Raw genomic sequence first — 14859 nt, 5'->3', positions numbered from 1 at the left:
ATGTCAAATTCAACTTCTGCTCAGTTTACCATCAGCAAATTCAAGGACAAGCGCTGGAAGATGGCAGGAAGCATTTTGGGTAGAAGGAAACAAAAACGAGAGGGTGCCAGTAATTATAAGGAGTCCAGAAAAGGAGAGCAGCAGTCAGGGGAGATCTTCAGCTTGATAGTCAAATCAGGAGGAACACTTCTGCTTCACCCATCTGCACTGTCAAAAACATATTGTGAATAACAGACCTTTTTGATGGTGGCCTCTTGTGGTCCCATTAAGAACTGCATGTTGGTCGACAATCTGAGTTCTGAGGAAGGGTCACTGGACCTGAAATGTTAACTCTGATTCTCTCCACAGATGTTGCCAGACCCGCTGAACTTTTCCAGCAATTTCTGTTTTTGTTTCTGATTTCCAGCATTTGAAGTCTTTTCGTTTTTTTGTTAAATGATCTGTTCATGTTTCCCTGAATATTGTCTGCCAGACGTTACCTGAACAAAAAGGTATTTTGCCTGTTTCAGATGCAGGCCATGGATGTCTCTTATCAAATTAATCTTTATATTTTATTAAACTGATGAATGGCATCCTCCCAGTATGTAATGAGCACCCGTGCCTTGCCCTATGCACCATAATAGATCCCAAGGTATTCACCTTGCATGTGAAGAACTGACATAGCATTATTGACTGAGTCTTTACCTATTGGTGGTGTACAAACCTAATCTCTAAGACATCAGGATCCATTGCCCACTAACAGGTAAAGCAACTGGTCTCTGTCTGCAAATTAACTTCAACACAGGCCTGCCCATGTAAAGGTCAGTACAGCTTCAACATTAATGTGACAGGTCAAACTTTGAGATGACTTTCTTGCATCAGAAACTGCCTTCTGCTCAGCAATTTCCCCAGCAAGATGAAAACAGACAATGTAACTCACCAGCAAAAAAAAGGACTTCAGAAATTCTATTCATTAGCAATCTCGACTACAGCCAGCATTTGTGACTGAGGTGATTGAGTGAATTCAAATTAATTCTAAAAGCATGCTTAAGAAAAAGCACTAACCGTATTTGTTTCATGCAAGAAGGCTAATCGCAGGATTCAAGGTTTCATTAAATTAAGTCCAACCCTGGTGATTTATATTTTGTCATGAATTGGTAGGGGACTAAGGTAACTGCACAGTGATTATAAGATTATCCTCCTGACAATGGGAGTCATATCCAAACAGAAAGAAAGGAACTCTTTTCTGACAGCTGATACACAATAAATCATCAACCTGCTCAGATATGCTGTACACACCTGAAGAGCAGGTGGGATTTGAACCCAGACCTTCAAGGCTCAGAGGTAAGAGCACTACCATGACATCACAAGAGCCCTCAACTTCAAAAATCACAAAACCACAACAAAGGTTTGGCTACAATTCAGGATTAAGTCCCAGCTTCTCAGTGTCACTAGACAGCTAATATTGAAATTGTTAAGCATAACATTAGCACTCCACTGAAATCATGATTAAAAGGCATAGATACAGCAGTCTTTTCATCTGGCCAGTCTGATTTATTATTGTCACATGTACCTAGAGACAGTGAAAAATTTTGTTTTATGTGCAATATAGGTAGATCATACCATACAAGGTGCACAAGGGTAATAGAACAGTGAGGAATACAACGTTACGGCTGCAAAGAAGGCACACGAAGAGCAGGGTCAACATCAAGCTTGAAAGGTCCATTCAGCACTCGAACAACACTAGGGAAGAAGCTGTTCTTGAATCTGTTAGTTTGTGTGTTTAAACTTTTGTATGAGATTTAAATCCCGAGCAGGCACTTGCAATTAAAGCCCAACCTCTTTCTATTCATGAAGTGCTCCTAATCAAGCTGTTTCAACTGGTCAGGACACTGTAATGCAGTGGTAGTGTCCGTACCTCTTGATTACACTAGTACAGTTTTCTGTCTTGCAATTGTGCAGTTAGGCGTTGGGGTGGCACAGTGGTTAGCACTGCTGCCTCATAGCACCAGGGACCCAGATTCAATTCTAGCCTCCGGCAACTGTCTGTGTGGAGATTGCACATTCTCCCTGTGTCAGTGTGTGTTGCCTTCAGATGCTCTGCTCTCCTCCCACAGTCCAAAGGTGTGCAGATTAGGTGGATTGGCCATGCTAAATTACCCGGGCTTTCTGGATAAGGTTAGACTTTAAATCAACCAGCTTAGGCATATTATGATAACACACTTCTGAAGCAAGTTGGTTAGTTTGTGTGTTTAAACTTTTGTATGAGATTTAAATCCCGAGCAGGCACTTGCAATTAAAGCCCAACCTCTTTCTGTTCATGAAGTGCTCCTAATCAAGCTGTTTCAACTGGTCAGGACACTGTGCCAGTGCAAGGAGTTTAAACCCGGGCTTTCTGGATAAGGTTAGAATTTAAATCAACCAGCTTAGGCATATTATGATAACACACTTCTGAAGCAAGTTGGATTTGAACCCACACTTTACGGCCAAGAGGTACGGACACTACCACTGCATTACAAGCACCCTGTAAAAGCCAGGATTGGACCAAGGGCCCACAGGCTTTTCAGTCTAATGTTTCCCCAACTGAGCTATTTCAGCCAACCACCTGACTTCTTTCTATAAAATGAGGTTAAGTTTGATCCTAGATCTCAATGCAGCTCCCAGGCACTTCTAGTCAATACTGATGAATTTGTTTGCAATTGAGTACCAATTTAAATCAGTAACACTGTAATGTTATTAACCACTTATCAACATCCAAGTGATTGGACCAGCTAACACAAAGGAAATGATTACACTAGTACAGTTTTCTGTCTTGCAATTGTGCAGTTAGGCGTTGGGGTGGCACAGTGGTTAGCACTGCTGCCTCATAGCACCAGGGACCCAGATTCAATTCTAGCCTCCGGCAACTGTCTGTGTGGAGATTGCACATTCTCCCTGTGTCAGTGTGTGTTGCCTTCAGATGCTCTGCTCTCCTCCCACAGTCCAAAGGTGTGCAGATTAGGTGGATTGGCCATGCTAAATTACCCATAGTATCCAGGGATGTGTAGGTTAGCTGGATTAGCCTTGGGAAATGCAGTACTATAAGGTAGGGGGAGGGATCCCAGTGGCTTGCTTTTCAGAGGGTCAGTATGGACTTGTTGGGCCAAATGGCCTGTTTCCACACGTTAGGTATTCTATGATTTAGACTTCTTAGCAAACTACACTGCAGATCCACAGGTGTGTACTGCACAAGATGAAGCCATTCAGGTCAATGAGTCTGTGCTAACATTTTTGTGGTGAAAACCAGAATTTAATCTACTTCTCTGGCCTTTGACAGTAATGCAACAGCTGTAACCATCCTCTTCTAAAGGGTAGGTCTGCCCTCCACATGTTTTTTGGGCCCTCAGCCAGCTGTCTAAATGCCAGTAAGAAATTGGAAAATAAGTGTTCTAAGACAGCACATCCTTTCCAACTCACTACAATATTGGGCTAACTGGTTAGCTGGTCTCTGAATCTGGGGTTGGGCTTCAAGGGGAGGAAACATAGAAGACAGGAACAGGAGGAGGCCATTCAGCCCTTCAAACCTGCTTCACCATTCATCACGATCATTCACCATTCATCCCTAACAGCAAGTCATGCCCAATGCCCACATTGTCTTCTGCACACAATTCTGCTTTCAGATTACTACTGTTCTCAGCAACTTGCTGCATCTTCCAAACTCACAATCCATTTTCCTATTTTGGAAGTTCTCCCATTACCAATCCCCATCCTTGTGATGGCCTTGCTCTTTAATATCTTTGCAATCTCATTTAGCATTCCCCATATTTACCTTCAAGAGCACAGCATGCAGCTGTCTTATCTCCATTCCAAAAATAATGTTTCTTAAATCCCTACCCTTCGTACTGTTGTACCTATCTTCAAAAACTCCCCTAAAATCCATCTCTTTGAATTTGCCTTTGGTTGCCATCCCTAACCCTTCACTTTTGTCTTCTTGATATCTGCTTATTTCAATGGCTGTGCAGTGCTCTGAGACCTTTTATTGCATTGAAGTTGCTACCTAACCACAGTTTTCATTCATCCAGAATTGATCCCGATTCACTGAAATTAAGGCTAGGTATAAATCTCCAGCATTCTTATTAAAATTTTCAATGGAAAGTGGAGTCCTACCCAGTGCGATTCATTCAAAGCTGGATGGCTTAAAGGGAAAATAATTTTATTCTTTTTCAGAGGAACTCCAATCTTAACAGGTTTAATCAACCAAGTTGCGCTACATGTCTGCTATTTCCAACCATTGTAATGTCTCAAGTTGGATACAGGTTGCAGACACATAAGTACCATGTTAAATTTTCCATATTTGTTTCTTTGTAATCAATATTAGTTGGATTATTAACTCCTCAGGACTAATTAAGAATGATTCTTGGAGATTTGTGTCCCTTTTCTTATCAGGATTACAGGTCATTCTGCAGGATCAGCTGATGGATTTTGAGCCAACCATGCCAAGTACCTGATGGGAACTGGTCGGATAAGGCTTTCTCAATGTATCCGAGATTGTGGACCGTTGTAGAGTAAAGAATAATACAGTTCAATTATCAAACTGAGAATAAGTGTCCAAAAACATAAAATTAGAATGGTATTTCTCAGAAGGATATTTTAAAATTACTTGCTACATAACAATACAAGGAATATGATTGATGCATCCAACAATTGTGTTTAAATGTTAATTTTTTGGGGTTTTACGGTCACTTACACAATTCTACCCCACACCATTTAATGCTGCAGAATATGTTTATCACAAATACGATAACTATATAGTTCACCTAACCCAAGAGATGGAAAACGTCATGCTGACAATGATCTCCAATTCATTACTGGTTTCATAATACTGGAGTACATGTTGACTTGTCACGTAGAGCCAAATCCATGTCATATGCAACATTAAAAAATATTAATAGTAATGACTGTGGTTTGCCTGTGATATCAATGGACATCCATTCATTTTCTTTATCTTCACTGTGCATGTGTGACAGGTGCATACCCTGCAGCTTTCTGGAATTATTTGAACAGAAGAGCTTTTAGATCTGCACTATTATTTCAAGTACTCGTTTCTACAAGTCTGTTTGAAAGTTTATCTGCCCTGAAATTAATGGGACTGGAATTCATAAAATTAAATATGTCATTCATTTTTGAATAAACACCTCCCCCAGTTTTAAAATAACCTCTTTTTTTTCCTGAAGTTTAGGGTGAACAGGCCAGAAATCTTATTGCCCTACAATAGTCAAAAACCAATATTAGATTTACTTAAAAATATTCTCTGGTTAACCATTCAAGATCAGGTTAATTAAAATCTCCAGTGTTCAATCCGAGATGAAAAAAAAACAGTGTGATACATTTTCCATTTTGACTAACCAAAAACCAGTTGCTTTGTGTCAAGATAGCTTTCAATCCAGTCTGATTAAGTAAGGAATCAATGGGACATGAGAAAGGGATGGCAATTGACAGATGGTTTCATTAATCAAGTTAGCATTAGTGAAGTTTCACTTTAACACTTTGCATTCCAACCTCCCTTAACTAGAATCTGTATTGCTGCTTCAAATGCCACAGCAGTCTTTAAAGGGTTAAAAGTTAATTTTGGAATTAACTGAAATGCTGCAAATATGATCTAGTTGTACGTTTATACTTTAAGCTTACAAAAAAAACAATAAAGATTTATAGTAACAACAGGCTATCACAAATATAAAAATTGATTAAGTTGTGAAGTAACAGACTTACTGGAGTCATCGGATTCATAGCCTTCAGCCTCGGTGTCCTCTTCATGTTTGGTAGGTGCAGCAGATGCAGCTCCATATGCCCCAAATAATTTGTCCACATCGTCCTCCTCTGTAGCCTCTGACTGGGTGATAGAGGGCTGGCTGACAGTGGAATGCACAGAGTTGCGGTTCACAGCTGCTGGAAGACCACGAGGAAAACGGGGGAAGTAATCAGAGATTTGTTTAATAGGTTTAATAGGTCCTGGGCAGACATCAATAGCCATATGCTCTTGAATACTTATGGCCATTTTTTCTCCTTTTCGGACTGTCATGCATGCAACCCTTTTTGACACAGTAGGCAGCAAAATGAAGAAATAGAAGCCACCCTGAATCTTGAATTGGGCAAGGATCACCGAGAGTAAGGAGCCTATCTCACACACAGCAGAACTCAGTCTCCCAGCATTAGGCTGGGATGCTTATGTGCTTTGAGTTGTAGAAAACCTGTGCATGCTGCCTGACTGCCACAGACACTCCTTATCTTTCTAATACTGCTGTTCAGCCTATGAATGTGTGTGTGTCTCTCTCTCTCTGAGAGATTGATTGGGAGAGGTGGAGACTATGATGTCAGTGGTTAGCAACCAAGCAGTAAACAGGAAGCATTGGAATGAAGACAAAATCAGGTGTGAGGGTGAAGAGAGAAAAAGATAAGTCTGTCTGGAGGAGGAATTGGACTTCAGTAAATCACCAAAATACTGAAAGTCATCACCTAAATAAAATATAATTCCATTTACTGTCACCTTGGACTGTGTTGAATGACCTGACTACAGATTATCGGTTCAATTAGACTGAAGCACTTCAAACAGTGCTGTAAATCAGGATTAAACTCATAGTTGCTCCTATCAGATGTTGTGAAGTAACATAAGGAGAGAAGGAAGGATGGCTGTTGTGTTGTAGAGGAGACAGCAGAACAACCTGAACGTCATGCTAAAAGCAGCATATTGTAAACAAGACAAATATGTTTTGAAATAATGAACATGAGGAAGACAGAGAATGCAGTAGCATATGAGGCAAAGCTTTAACTATTTCAGTTCTTATTCTTCAAAGCAGTTTCAAATTGTAGTATTATTATTGTGCAGAAAAAGAAATTACTTTGTGCAAATTTTAATGTTAGTTCAAAAAGCATAATTGGAAAAAATCCTTACTAATTATCAACATAATGTGTCATGTAATTTCCTGCAGATTAATTTATAATAAATTGCATTACATCTTTAAGCCTTCAATATGTTGCCACACACATAAATGGTGTGGTGCATTCTAGCCATCAATTAGAATTTTCCTCACCATGAAGTTGAATACAATATAATGAAAGAACTCAAACAACGAAAAGCTTCATCTATGAAGTATGTAAATGTGTTACAAAAGAAAAAAATCCAGTCATTATGTTCATCTGCCAATAAACAGCTTACCCTACACTTTGTAATTTATAAAGCCATAGCAATTCCTCAATTAAATATTTCCCTTGTAATCACTCACAAATAGTCACTACTTCATGGGTAATACCAACAGCAGTGTTACACCTGAGCACAACATGCTATTGTTTTTCCGTATCCATTCCTCCATTAAATCTGTCATGTAATCATATTGGAAATCATTCTTGTCCACACAATACAAATATATCTTAGCAAGCATAATGGTAATGGTTACAGGCAGCAGGGGCTAAACTGATGAAGAAAAATCTTGACATAAAGCAGAAACATTGACTGAATATAGGAGAAACTCATATGTATAAGAAACAGAGTATATTCAAAACTTTAACATATATCCAAACAGTCCAACAACGTTTTGAAATGGCTTGAAACTCATGCCTGTAAGCTTCAACAATCTTGCAATATATTCACAGCCATCTAATATATCTTTTGGAAAACTGTACAGATCTGGTCATAGAACAGATTAAGGCACAGAAGGTGCAAAAATGAGTTACAAGGATAATACCAGAAATGTAAGCTCATACCCATCAAGAAAGAATGAACAGATTGGAAGGAAGCTTAAGAGATATACAAACATGGACTGGATGGGCTAAATGGCCTGTTTTCGTATCATAAATTCTCCTGTAAGTTAATATTGGTTCAAAGAGGCACCATAATTATCGTGAAAAGTATAAGCATTTTTCAAATGTTGCCTTATTATCATGCAATGAATACATATCCTTAAGTTATAAATATGCAGTGAAATACTTTTGTTATGCATGATTGCAATAACTAATCCTAAAATATGTATGATCAAAAAATTATATTTATATGTTTGATGAAGGGTTGTCAAGCTAGGGTAATGTCTGCTTGGGTTTAGTGCACTGCTGTGTATGTAATAAGGTTAATAGACAAAGGATAGACTTTTCATGCCCCCTGGTGAAAGGTGGGTAATGATGAGTATTGTGTTATGTCTGACAGTAGCAGGCATGCAATGCACCTTTAAAAATTCAAGATACCATCACCACAAGACATAGTCTCCATCTTAGTGGGTCCCCTTGCAGCATGACACACTGAGGGAAATGTGCAACACTGTGTAACCAGATTGCTCAATATTAGCCCAGATACAGCAATGCCTGATATTGTAATACACTCAGATACCAGGACTGTAAGTTGCATGTATTAAATCTTTCAGTACTAGATTGCTCATCAAGGACATATGTTAAAGAAGTGTATGAGCTCATCAGACACAAAAACTCTGCAGAAGGCACAAGGCCCATTCCTGTAACTGTGACAGATTGTAAAGGCAGAACAGATCAGGGTTAACTGTGGTGTTCCTTTGTAAATAAATGTCACCTGGATCACATACCACAATATGGTGAGAGCACAGTGCTAAGCAGCAATAATTGTGGTTAAAAGACACCAATATTTAATTTACAGACCATTGAAACACTACTGAAGATCAGCTACACAGTAACCCGAAACTTCAAAACATATAGAAAACTAACAGACTTACACAAACACAAATCTGTAAATTAAAAGCCTAAAGCCCTGTACCACAATTATAATAAAACTGAAGTTTCAGTCTGTTTTCCAGTTAGTAGTCCAAAATATTTCTCTAAGATTTAAAAGTAAAATTGACAGCCAAAGGCTACTTATTTAAACACAGAGCACATCATTTAGAAATAAACAATGGTTTAAGCACTGAGAAATAGTTTTCTAAACTGAAGAAGCTTACCTTCATGCAGAGGTCAGTTGGTTCTACCTTTTTGTATTTTCAATTTGGCACCAAAGCCTGAATGACAACATCATTCCTTATTTAGTGTAAATTCTCTCTGGTGGCTGAAACCTGCTATTACAGGTCTTTTCTCATTAAAGCCACAATCCCAAAGTCATCAACACTGCTATAAAATAAAATAATAAAGAAGCAAAACAATAGACCAAGCAAATAAAAGGAATGAATAAGCCCTGAATTTTACCTCAATAATAAAAAATACTTTAGTAAGAAATGGAAGGCAAATGTTTAATAATGGCTTGGGCAGGAAGCGACATCTTCCCTGAATTACAGCTATTTAAGCAGCATATGCAGCTCTACTTAAGCAGGAAACAATCTTCAGAAAAGATTCCTTAAAAACATTGCTTACTATCAGTAAGGGGATTCTTTGCAGAATAAATACATCTGATCTTCTAAGGGGAGTAAAAATGGTCCAGTGAATATCTAGAGAATGCTTGAAGACTCATCATACAGGAGGCAAAAGTGAGGACTGCAGATGCTGGAAACCAGAGTTTAGATCAGAGTGGTGCTGGAAAAGCACAGCAGGTCAAGCAGCATCCAAGGAGTAGGAAAATCGACGTTTCGGGTAAACGCTCTTCATCAGGAAAAGAGGCAGGAAGCCTCCAGGGTGGAGAGATAAATGGGGGGGCTGGGAAGAAGGTAGCGAAGCGTACAATAAGTGAATGGGGGTTGGGACGGAGGTTACAGGTCAGAAAGGAGGGTGGGGGAAGGTAGCAAGGAGTACAATAGGTGAATGGGAGTGGGGATGGAGGTGATAGGTCAGAGGGGAGACTGGAGCTGATAGGTGGGAAGGGAGATTGGCAGGTAGGACAGGTCATGAGGACAGTGCTGAGCTGGAAGGTTGGAACTGGGGTAAGGTGGGAGGAGGGGAAATGAGGAAACTGGTAAAGTCCACATTGATGCCCTGGGGTTGAAGTGTTCTGAGGCAGAAGATGAGACATTCTTCCAGCAGGCATCAGGTGCTGAGGGAGCAGCAGTGGCGGAGACCCAGGACCTGCATGTCCTCGGCAGAGTGAGAGGGGGAGTTAAAATTTTGCCACGGGGCGGTGGGATTGATTGGTGCGGGGTCCCAGAGATGCCCTCCAATGCATCTCATCCACATCCCCCACCTCCCCCTCAAACCCCACCCCTCCAACCGTAACAAGGACAGAACCGCCCTGGTCCTCACTTTCCAACCTACCAACCTTTGTATTAACCGCATCATCCGCCGACATTTCTGCCACCTCCAAACGGACCCCACCACCAGAGGTATATTTCCCTCCCCACCCGTTTCCACTAAGACCGTTCCCTCCGTGACTACCTGGTCAGGTCCACGCCCCCCAAACAACCCACCCTCCTGTTCTGGCACCCTCCCCTGCCACCGCAGGAATTGCGAAACCTGCGCCCACACCTCCTCCCTCACCTCCATCCAAGGGCCCAAAGGAGCCTTCCACATCCATCAAAGTTTCAACAACTCATCACAGCCAAATAATTTTATCAACAGATGCCACAGCAAAAGGGCGTGAGTGTAACTTTTCCAAGAAAAATACTCATAGAGAGGTAAATTGAATTAGTAATCTCCCCTACACAAATTAAAGCCTTCAGGAAAAGTCTTCTGTGGAAGAAGAAAATGGCTATACCATTGATGCCTTGGTTGAAAACAAACATCAGCGTGAAGTTATAGTAGCAGACCATAATCAATCGCATGTTTTAGGCGCAGACATCACTATGGTGAGCAAACCAGAAAAATCTGTCAAAGATTCTGTTTATGCACCCACAAGGCAATCAGAAGCTTTCACAACCGTTAATATTGTATGTCCCCAAAAAGATACAAACACACACCCACAAAGCCAAAATCTACAAAAGAGCTAGTGCCAACTTATTACCACTACACACTCAAAATTACGTGAACCCTGATCATTAACACTTATACAGCATACAAGAACATTCTCACAGCATATAATGAATCACTAATATGCCATGAGGTGGTAGAGAGGACGATAGTGCAGATCACCATAGGTCGCAATTCTATACAATTATATTGCAGTGCCAATATACAAATGTCAGCTTGACTTCCTAAATATTCTAGCAGATAGATACCAATGATCCCAGAGTGGCAGAACAATCAGTGTGCAGAGATTTCAGTATTATAATAATTCATGAGCTCCAATCCGCACCCATTGTGGTGGAACAGACCAGATGTAATGCAACTAATTCAGTGAGTGTGCTCAAACCCATCTGGGTACAGCTATTTGACATGATCAGCTAGTTTAAGGGTCATGTGATATTGCATCTCAATGATGATACAATCCCATTCATTGATCTTCCAAGATCAATGCATTCTGAAAAAGGAATTACCATTATTTGGAAGGCAAATGCAAAAATCTTGCCTCGCAACTAATTGTCCAATAATTCCAAGTCAAGGATATTCTCCTTTAAAGACAGAAGAAAATGAGAGTTGCCTTATCAGCAATACAGACTAACAATTACTGACTGTACAGGAGTTGGTTTAGCTCAGTTGGCTGACTGTTAGTTTGCAAAGTAATGTGATGCCAACAGCATGGGTTCAATTCCCACTCCAGCTGAGGTTATTATGAAGGACTCTCCTTCTCAACCTCTCCCCTCACCTGAGATATGGTGACCCTCAAGTTAAATCATCATACAGTGATCTCTTTCTAATAAGAGAGTAGCCAATAGTCTGATAAGACTATGGCGATTTGACTTGACTGACCTGAGAAAGTGAGGACTGCAGATGCTGGAAATGACTTGACTGACCAGACACAGAATATGAGTCAGAAATCCAGTAACAAATACTCAGATACAAGCAAAGATGTCTAAAGTATGTACCTTATTGATTACTGATCATAATGCTACATTGTGAAGGAACTGAAGCCAGCTCAGACTAATGTGCAATACATCAATCATGCACACAGACAGTGAGGAAATAAGCTGTAATGATGATGAGCATGCAACAATACTGAATGACAGCAACCAGCAGCAAGACAATCAAGTTATCAACCAAGAGCAAACATGAATAACACTTACTCTCCAGATGATTATATGATCACCAGATCAGGATGAGTTGTAACATTCCAAAACGTTATATCGAAGTATGAAGTGCTAACCTTGTTAACTCTTTTATTGACCTATAAAGCACAACTCATCTGGGTTGCTATCACAATTCTGACTGGTTGTGACCTACGGTGATCTGCAACTATCTTCCTCTCCATCACCTCATCCAGCAGCATTCCAGGTCTCCATCTCCAAAGAAATGGAGGAAACTAACTTGCCCTGTTGTGCCTATACCTCAGTGATTATAGTGAAGCACCATTACTCCTGGTTTGCAGGATCTGAAATGACTTTAAATATGGCACTAGTGATGCAAATACTTCAAAGTCCTGGCAGGGATAAGTTCTTCCACTTCTCATTTCACTGGCACCAGAACCTGGTTACATAAGTAATAAGATGAAGAGTGGAAGAATATGAGACCAAGTCACTGTGAGCCATGGTGAACCTGATGCCATGAATCTCACTTAAGAAACATTTTAACTTAAAATGGGAAAATCCAGCCCACTGAATTCAATAAATGATGATCTCAAACATGAACAGAAGAAAGTAACACGCATCCACGAACAGTAACATATTAAAATTTCTCAACTAAACACTTGGACAAACTAGAATTTGACAATTGTCAAGCTTAAATGCAACCCCACAAACTCATTTTAATTACTTTTACTACATATAAAATGTTTGGAGGTTAGAATTCCTGCTGGGTTCCACCCTCTTTCAGTTGAAACTCCAGTGAAAAACTGATGAAACTTCCCAATAATTGCCAGTTGCACAGGGATTCAGTGATATACAAAAAATCCTGCCTTGTGAGGAATAAGACAGCTGCTTCCCCTGTCAGAGTTAACATTTCAGGTCAAGTGACCTTTCCTCTGAACTGAGGAAGGAACTGAGGGTTCTGAGGAAGGGTTACTCATCCTGAAGCATTAATTCTGATTTCTCTCCACAAATGTTGCCAGACCTGCTAAGCTTTTCCAGCAATTGTTGTTTTGTTATTTTGTCCCTAGTCAGAGATTGGTGTCTGCTGCAGGAAAGAAACAAAAGCAGCACTTAAAAGAATAAAGATAAGAAAAAAACTCAAAGCATGTCAATAGTAAAAGCATTTTTTTTTCAATTTCGCCAGTCATTTGAAAGCCACTATGTCTGCAGCTGGTCAATGTACACTATCCTTGAGCTGGAAGGCTATGCCAGATAGTGTGGCACAATGTTGACTTCACTTTCCTCCATGTTCATCATCAACAATAGCAACAACAGCTGCCAAGAAGGTGCATTGCTCTAGCCACACAGCAGCTACCAAGAAGATGCATTGCTGTAGCCATACTGCAGCTGACACAAAGGGGCATTGCTCTAGCAAGCATTGTCTTCCAGCCAAATCTCTTGGGAAAACATTGTGCTGTTAATGTACTTCAGGCTTGCTGGAGTTCTGTCCAGGTTTTCTGTTACATATTTGCATTGTGCTCCAAACTCCTCCTCAGACTGAGAACTGATGGAGCTCACCTGATGATGGCAGTGGAGTGCAAAAGTTGGACAAGTTCAGATGTCCAATATATTTAAACCTGCCAGCTAGCAGGGTGTCATCAAAATCACTTCTAATTCTACTCATCAAAGATTCAACAGCTTCACGAAATGAACAAGGAGAGAGAAAACAGGAGAAAAAGATGAACAAAAAGAAAACTTTTTTATTAAATAGGCTTAGTGGCAAAGATTAATTCACATTAATGCAAAGATAGCTGCTGTATCATTCCCAAAACACAACATACAATTATTACCTTAACAATTCCACCATTGTAAAAAAGAACCAGGTCAGGAATTTAGATTTACCCACTTAGTAATCTGAGAGAGTAGTGTTTTTTTAATCAATATTCTCTCCATGCTGTATTGTTCTTTATTCCTAGTGAAACCTGTAATGTAATCTCATGAAAAACAAAGATGCATTCTTATCTTTGTGAGGGGACATGGGCTTGTGAGGAATGGATTTGAGATTAGCAAGCAGACTAAGCAAATCATTTTCATAAATGTAATCTCAAAGCCATATGTGCTCATCCATTATGAAATCAGTTGGTTGCATAAAAAATGTACTTGGCAAAGTGATCTTAAACAATATTTTCCTCCAAGACACAGTAATACCTGGCAAATACACTTTTAATAGCAATTTATAACAGGTCATTATATATATATACATATATATCTTGAGAGGCCTTATGCAGGCAATAGTAATTCTTCTCAAAATAGCATTAATGGATTTTCATTGGCACGAATATTATTCCTACAGCTATGACAATAGGCAGGTGATGGAAATTTCAAATGTTAACTCATCGTATCCAGTTTATTGGATAACACAATACACGTAATCATGCAATTACTCACATCTACATCTGGTGGCTGTTTTGTCATGACTATTTTGTGACGAACATGCTGTAAAATAAACTACGCTTCCACTAGAAATAACAAGGAAGCATGAAATTGCTTCATCCTGCTGATTATGTAAATCTCCTGCTCAAAGCTACTTAACTAATACAACAAAACCAATCCCTCACACATCAAAGCACTACATTAAGTGCTTTTCACTATTTACACTGCCAGTAAAGGGAGTCAGCTGCATCATCTTCCAAGTGATTTATGAATCACCCTCATTCATATGCAGCTGAAGTCTTCATCTAAAGTATGGAAAAACTAACAGACGTATGTCCTGGTGTTAAATTATTAGCATCTGCTGATTATAGTAGGAAAGGGTGTATTTTAAGGGCTGCCTACATTGCTTTTACCTGTTTTTGCACTATAACCTATGCAACTAAAGCAATTCCTATAAAAAGCATGGAGTCCATGCAGCGGCTTCTGTTGCTTTTGT

General features: G+C 39.8%; 1 protein-coding gene across 2 annotated transcripts in view; it reads right to left on the bottom strand.

The window, feature by feature from the left end:
• The window catches only part of LOC122564061 (double C2-like domain-containing protein beta), a 282383-nt gene extending 275661 nt beyond the window's left edge, over positions 1-6722 (bottom strand). Inside the window, exon 1 of one of the 2 annotated variants that reach the window (XM_043718544.1) lies at positions 5728-6722. In XM_043718544.1, coding sequence (XP_043574479.1) covers positions 5728-6037 — 310 coding nt within the window. In that variant the 5' untranslated portion in view covers positions 6038-6722. The remainder of the gene's footprint in view (positions 1-5727) is intronic. The other variant, XM_043718545.1, reaches the window with a different exon arrangement.
• Between the last annotated feature and the right edge of the window lie 8137 nt (positions 6723-14859).

Source organism: Chiloscyllium plagiosum, chromosome 28 (assembly GCF_004010195.1).
Source record: "Chiloscyllium plagiosum isolate BGI_BamShark_2017 chromosome 28, ASM401019v2, whole genome shotgun sequence".
NCBI classification, from domain to species: domain Eukaryota; kingdom Metazoa; phylum Chordata; class Chondrichthyes; order Orectolobiformes; family Hemiscylliidae; genus Chiloscyllium; species Chiloscyllium plagiosum.
Note: the sequence above shows the minus strand (reverse complement) of the source record. Positions and strands in the feature narration are given on the sequence as shown.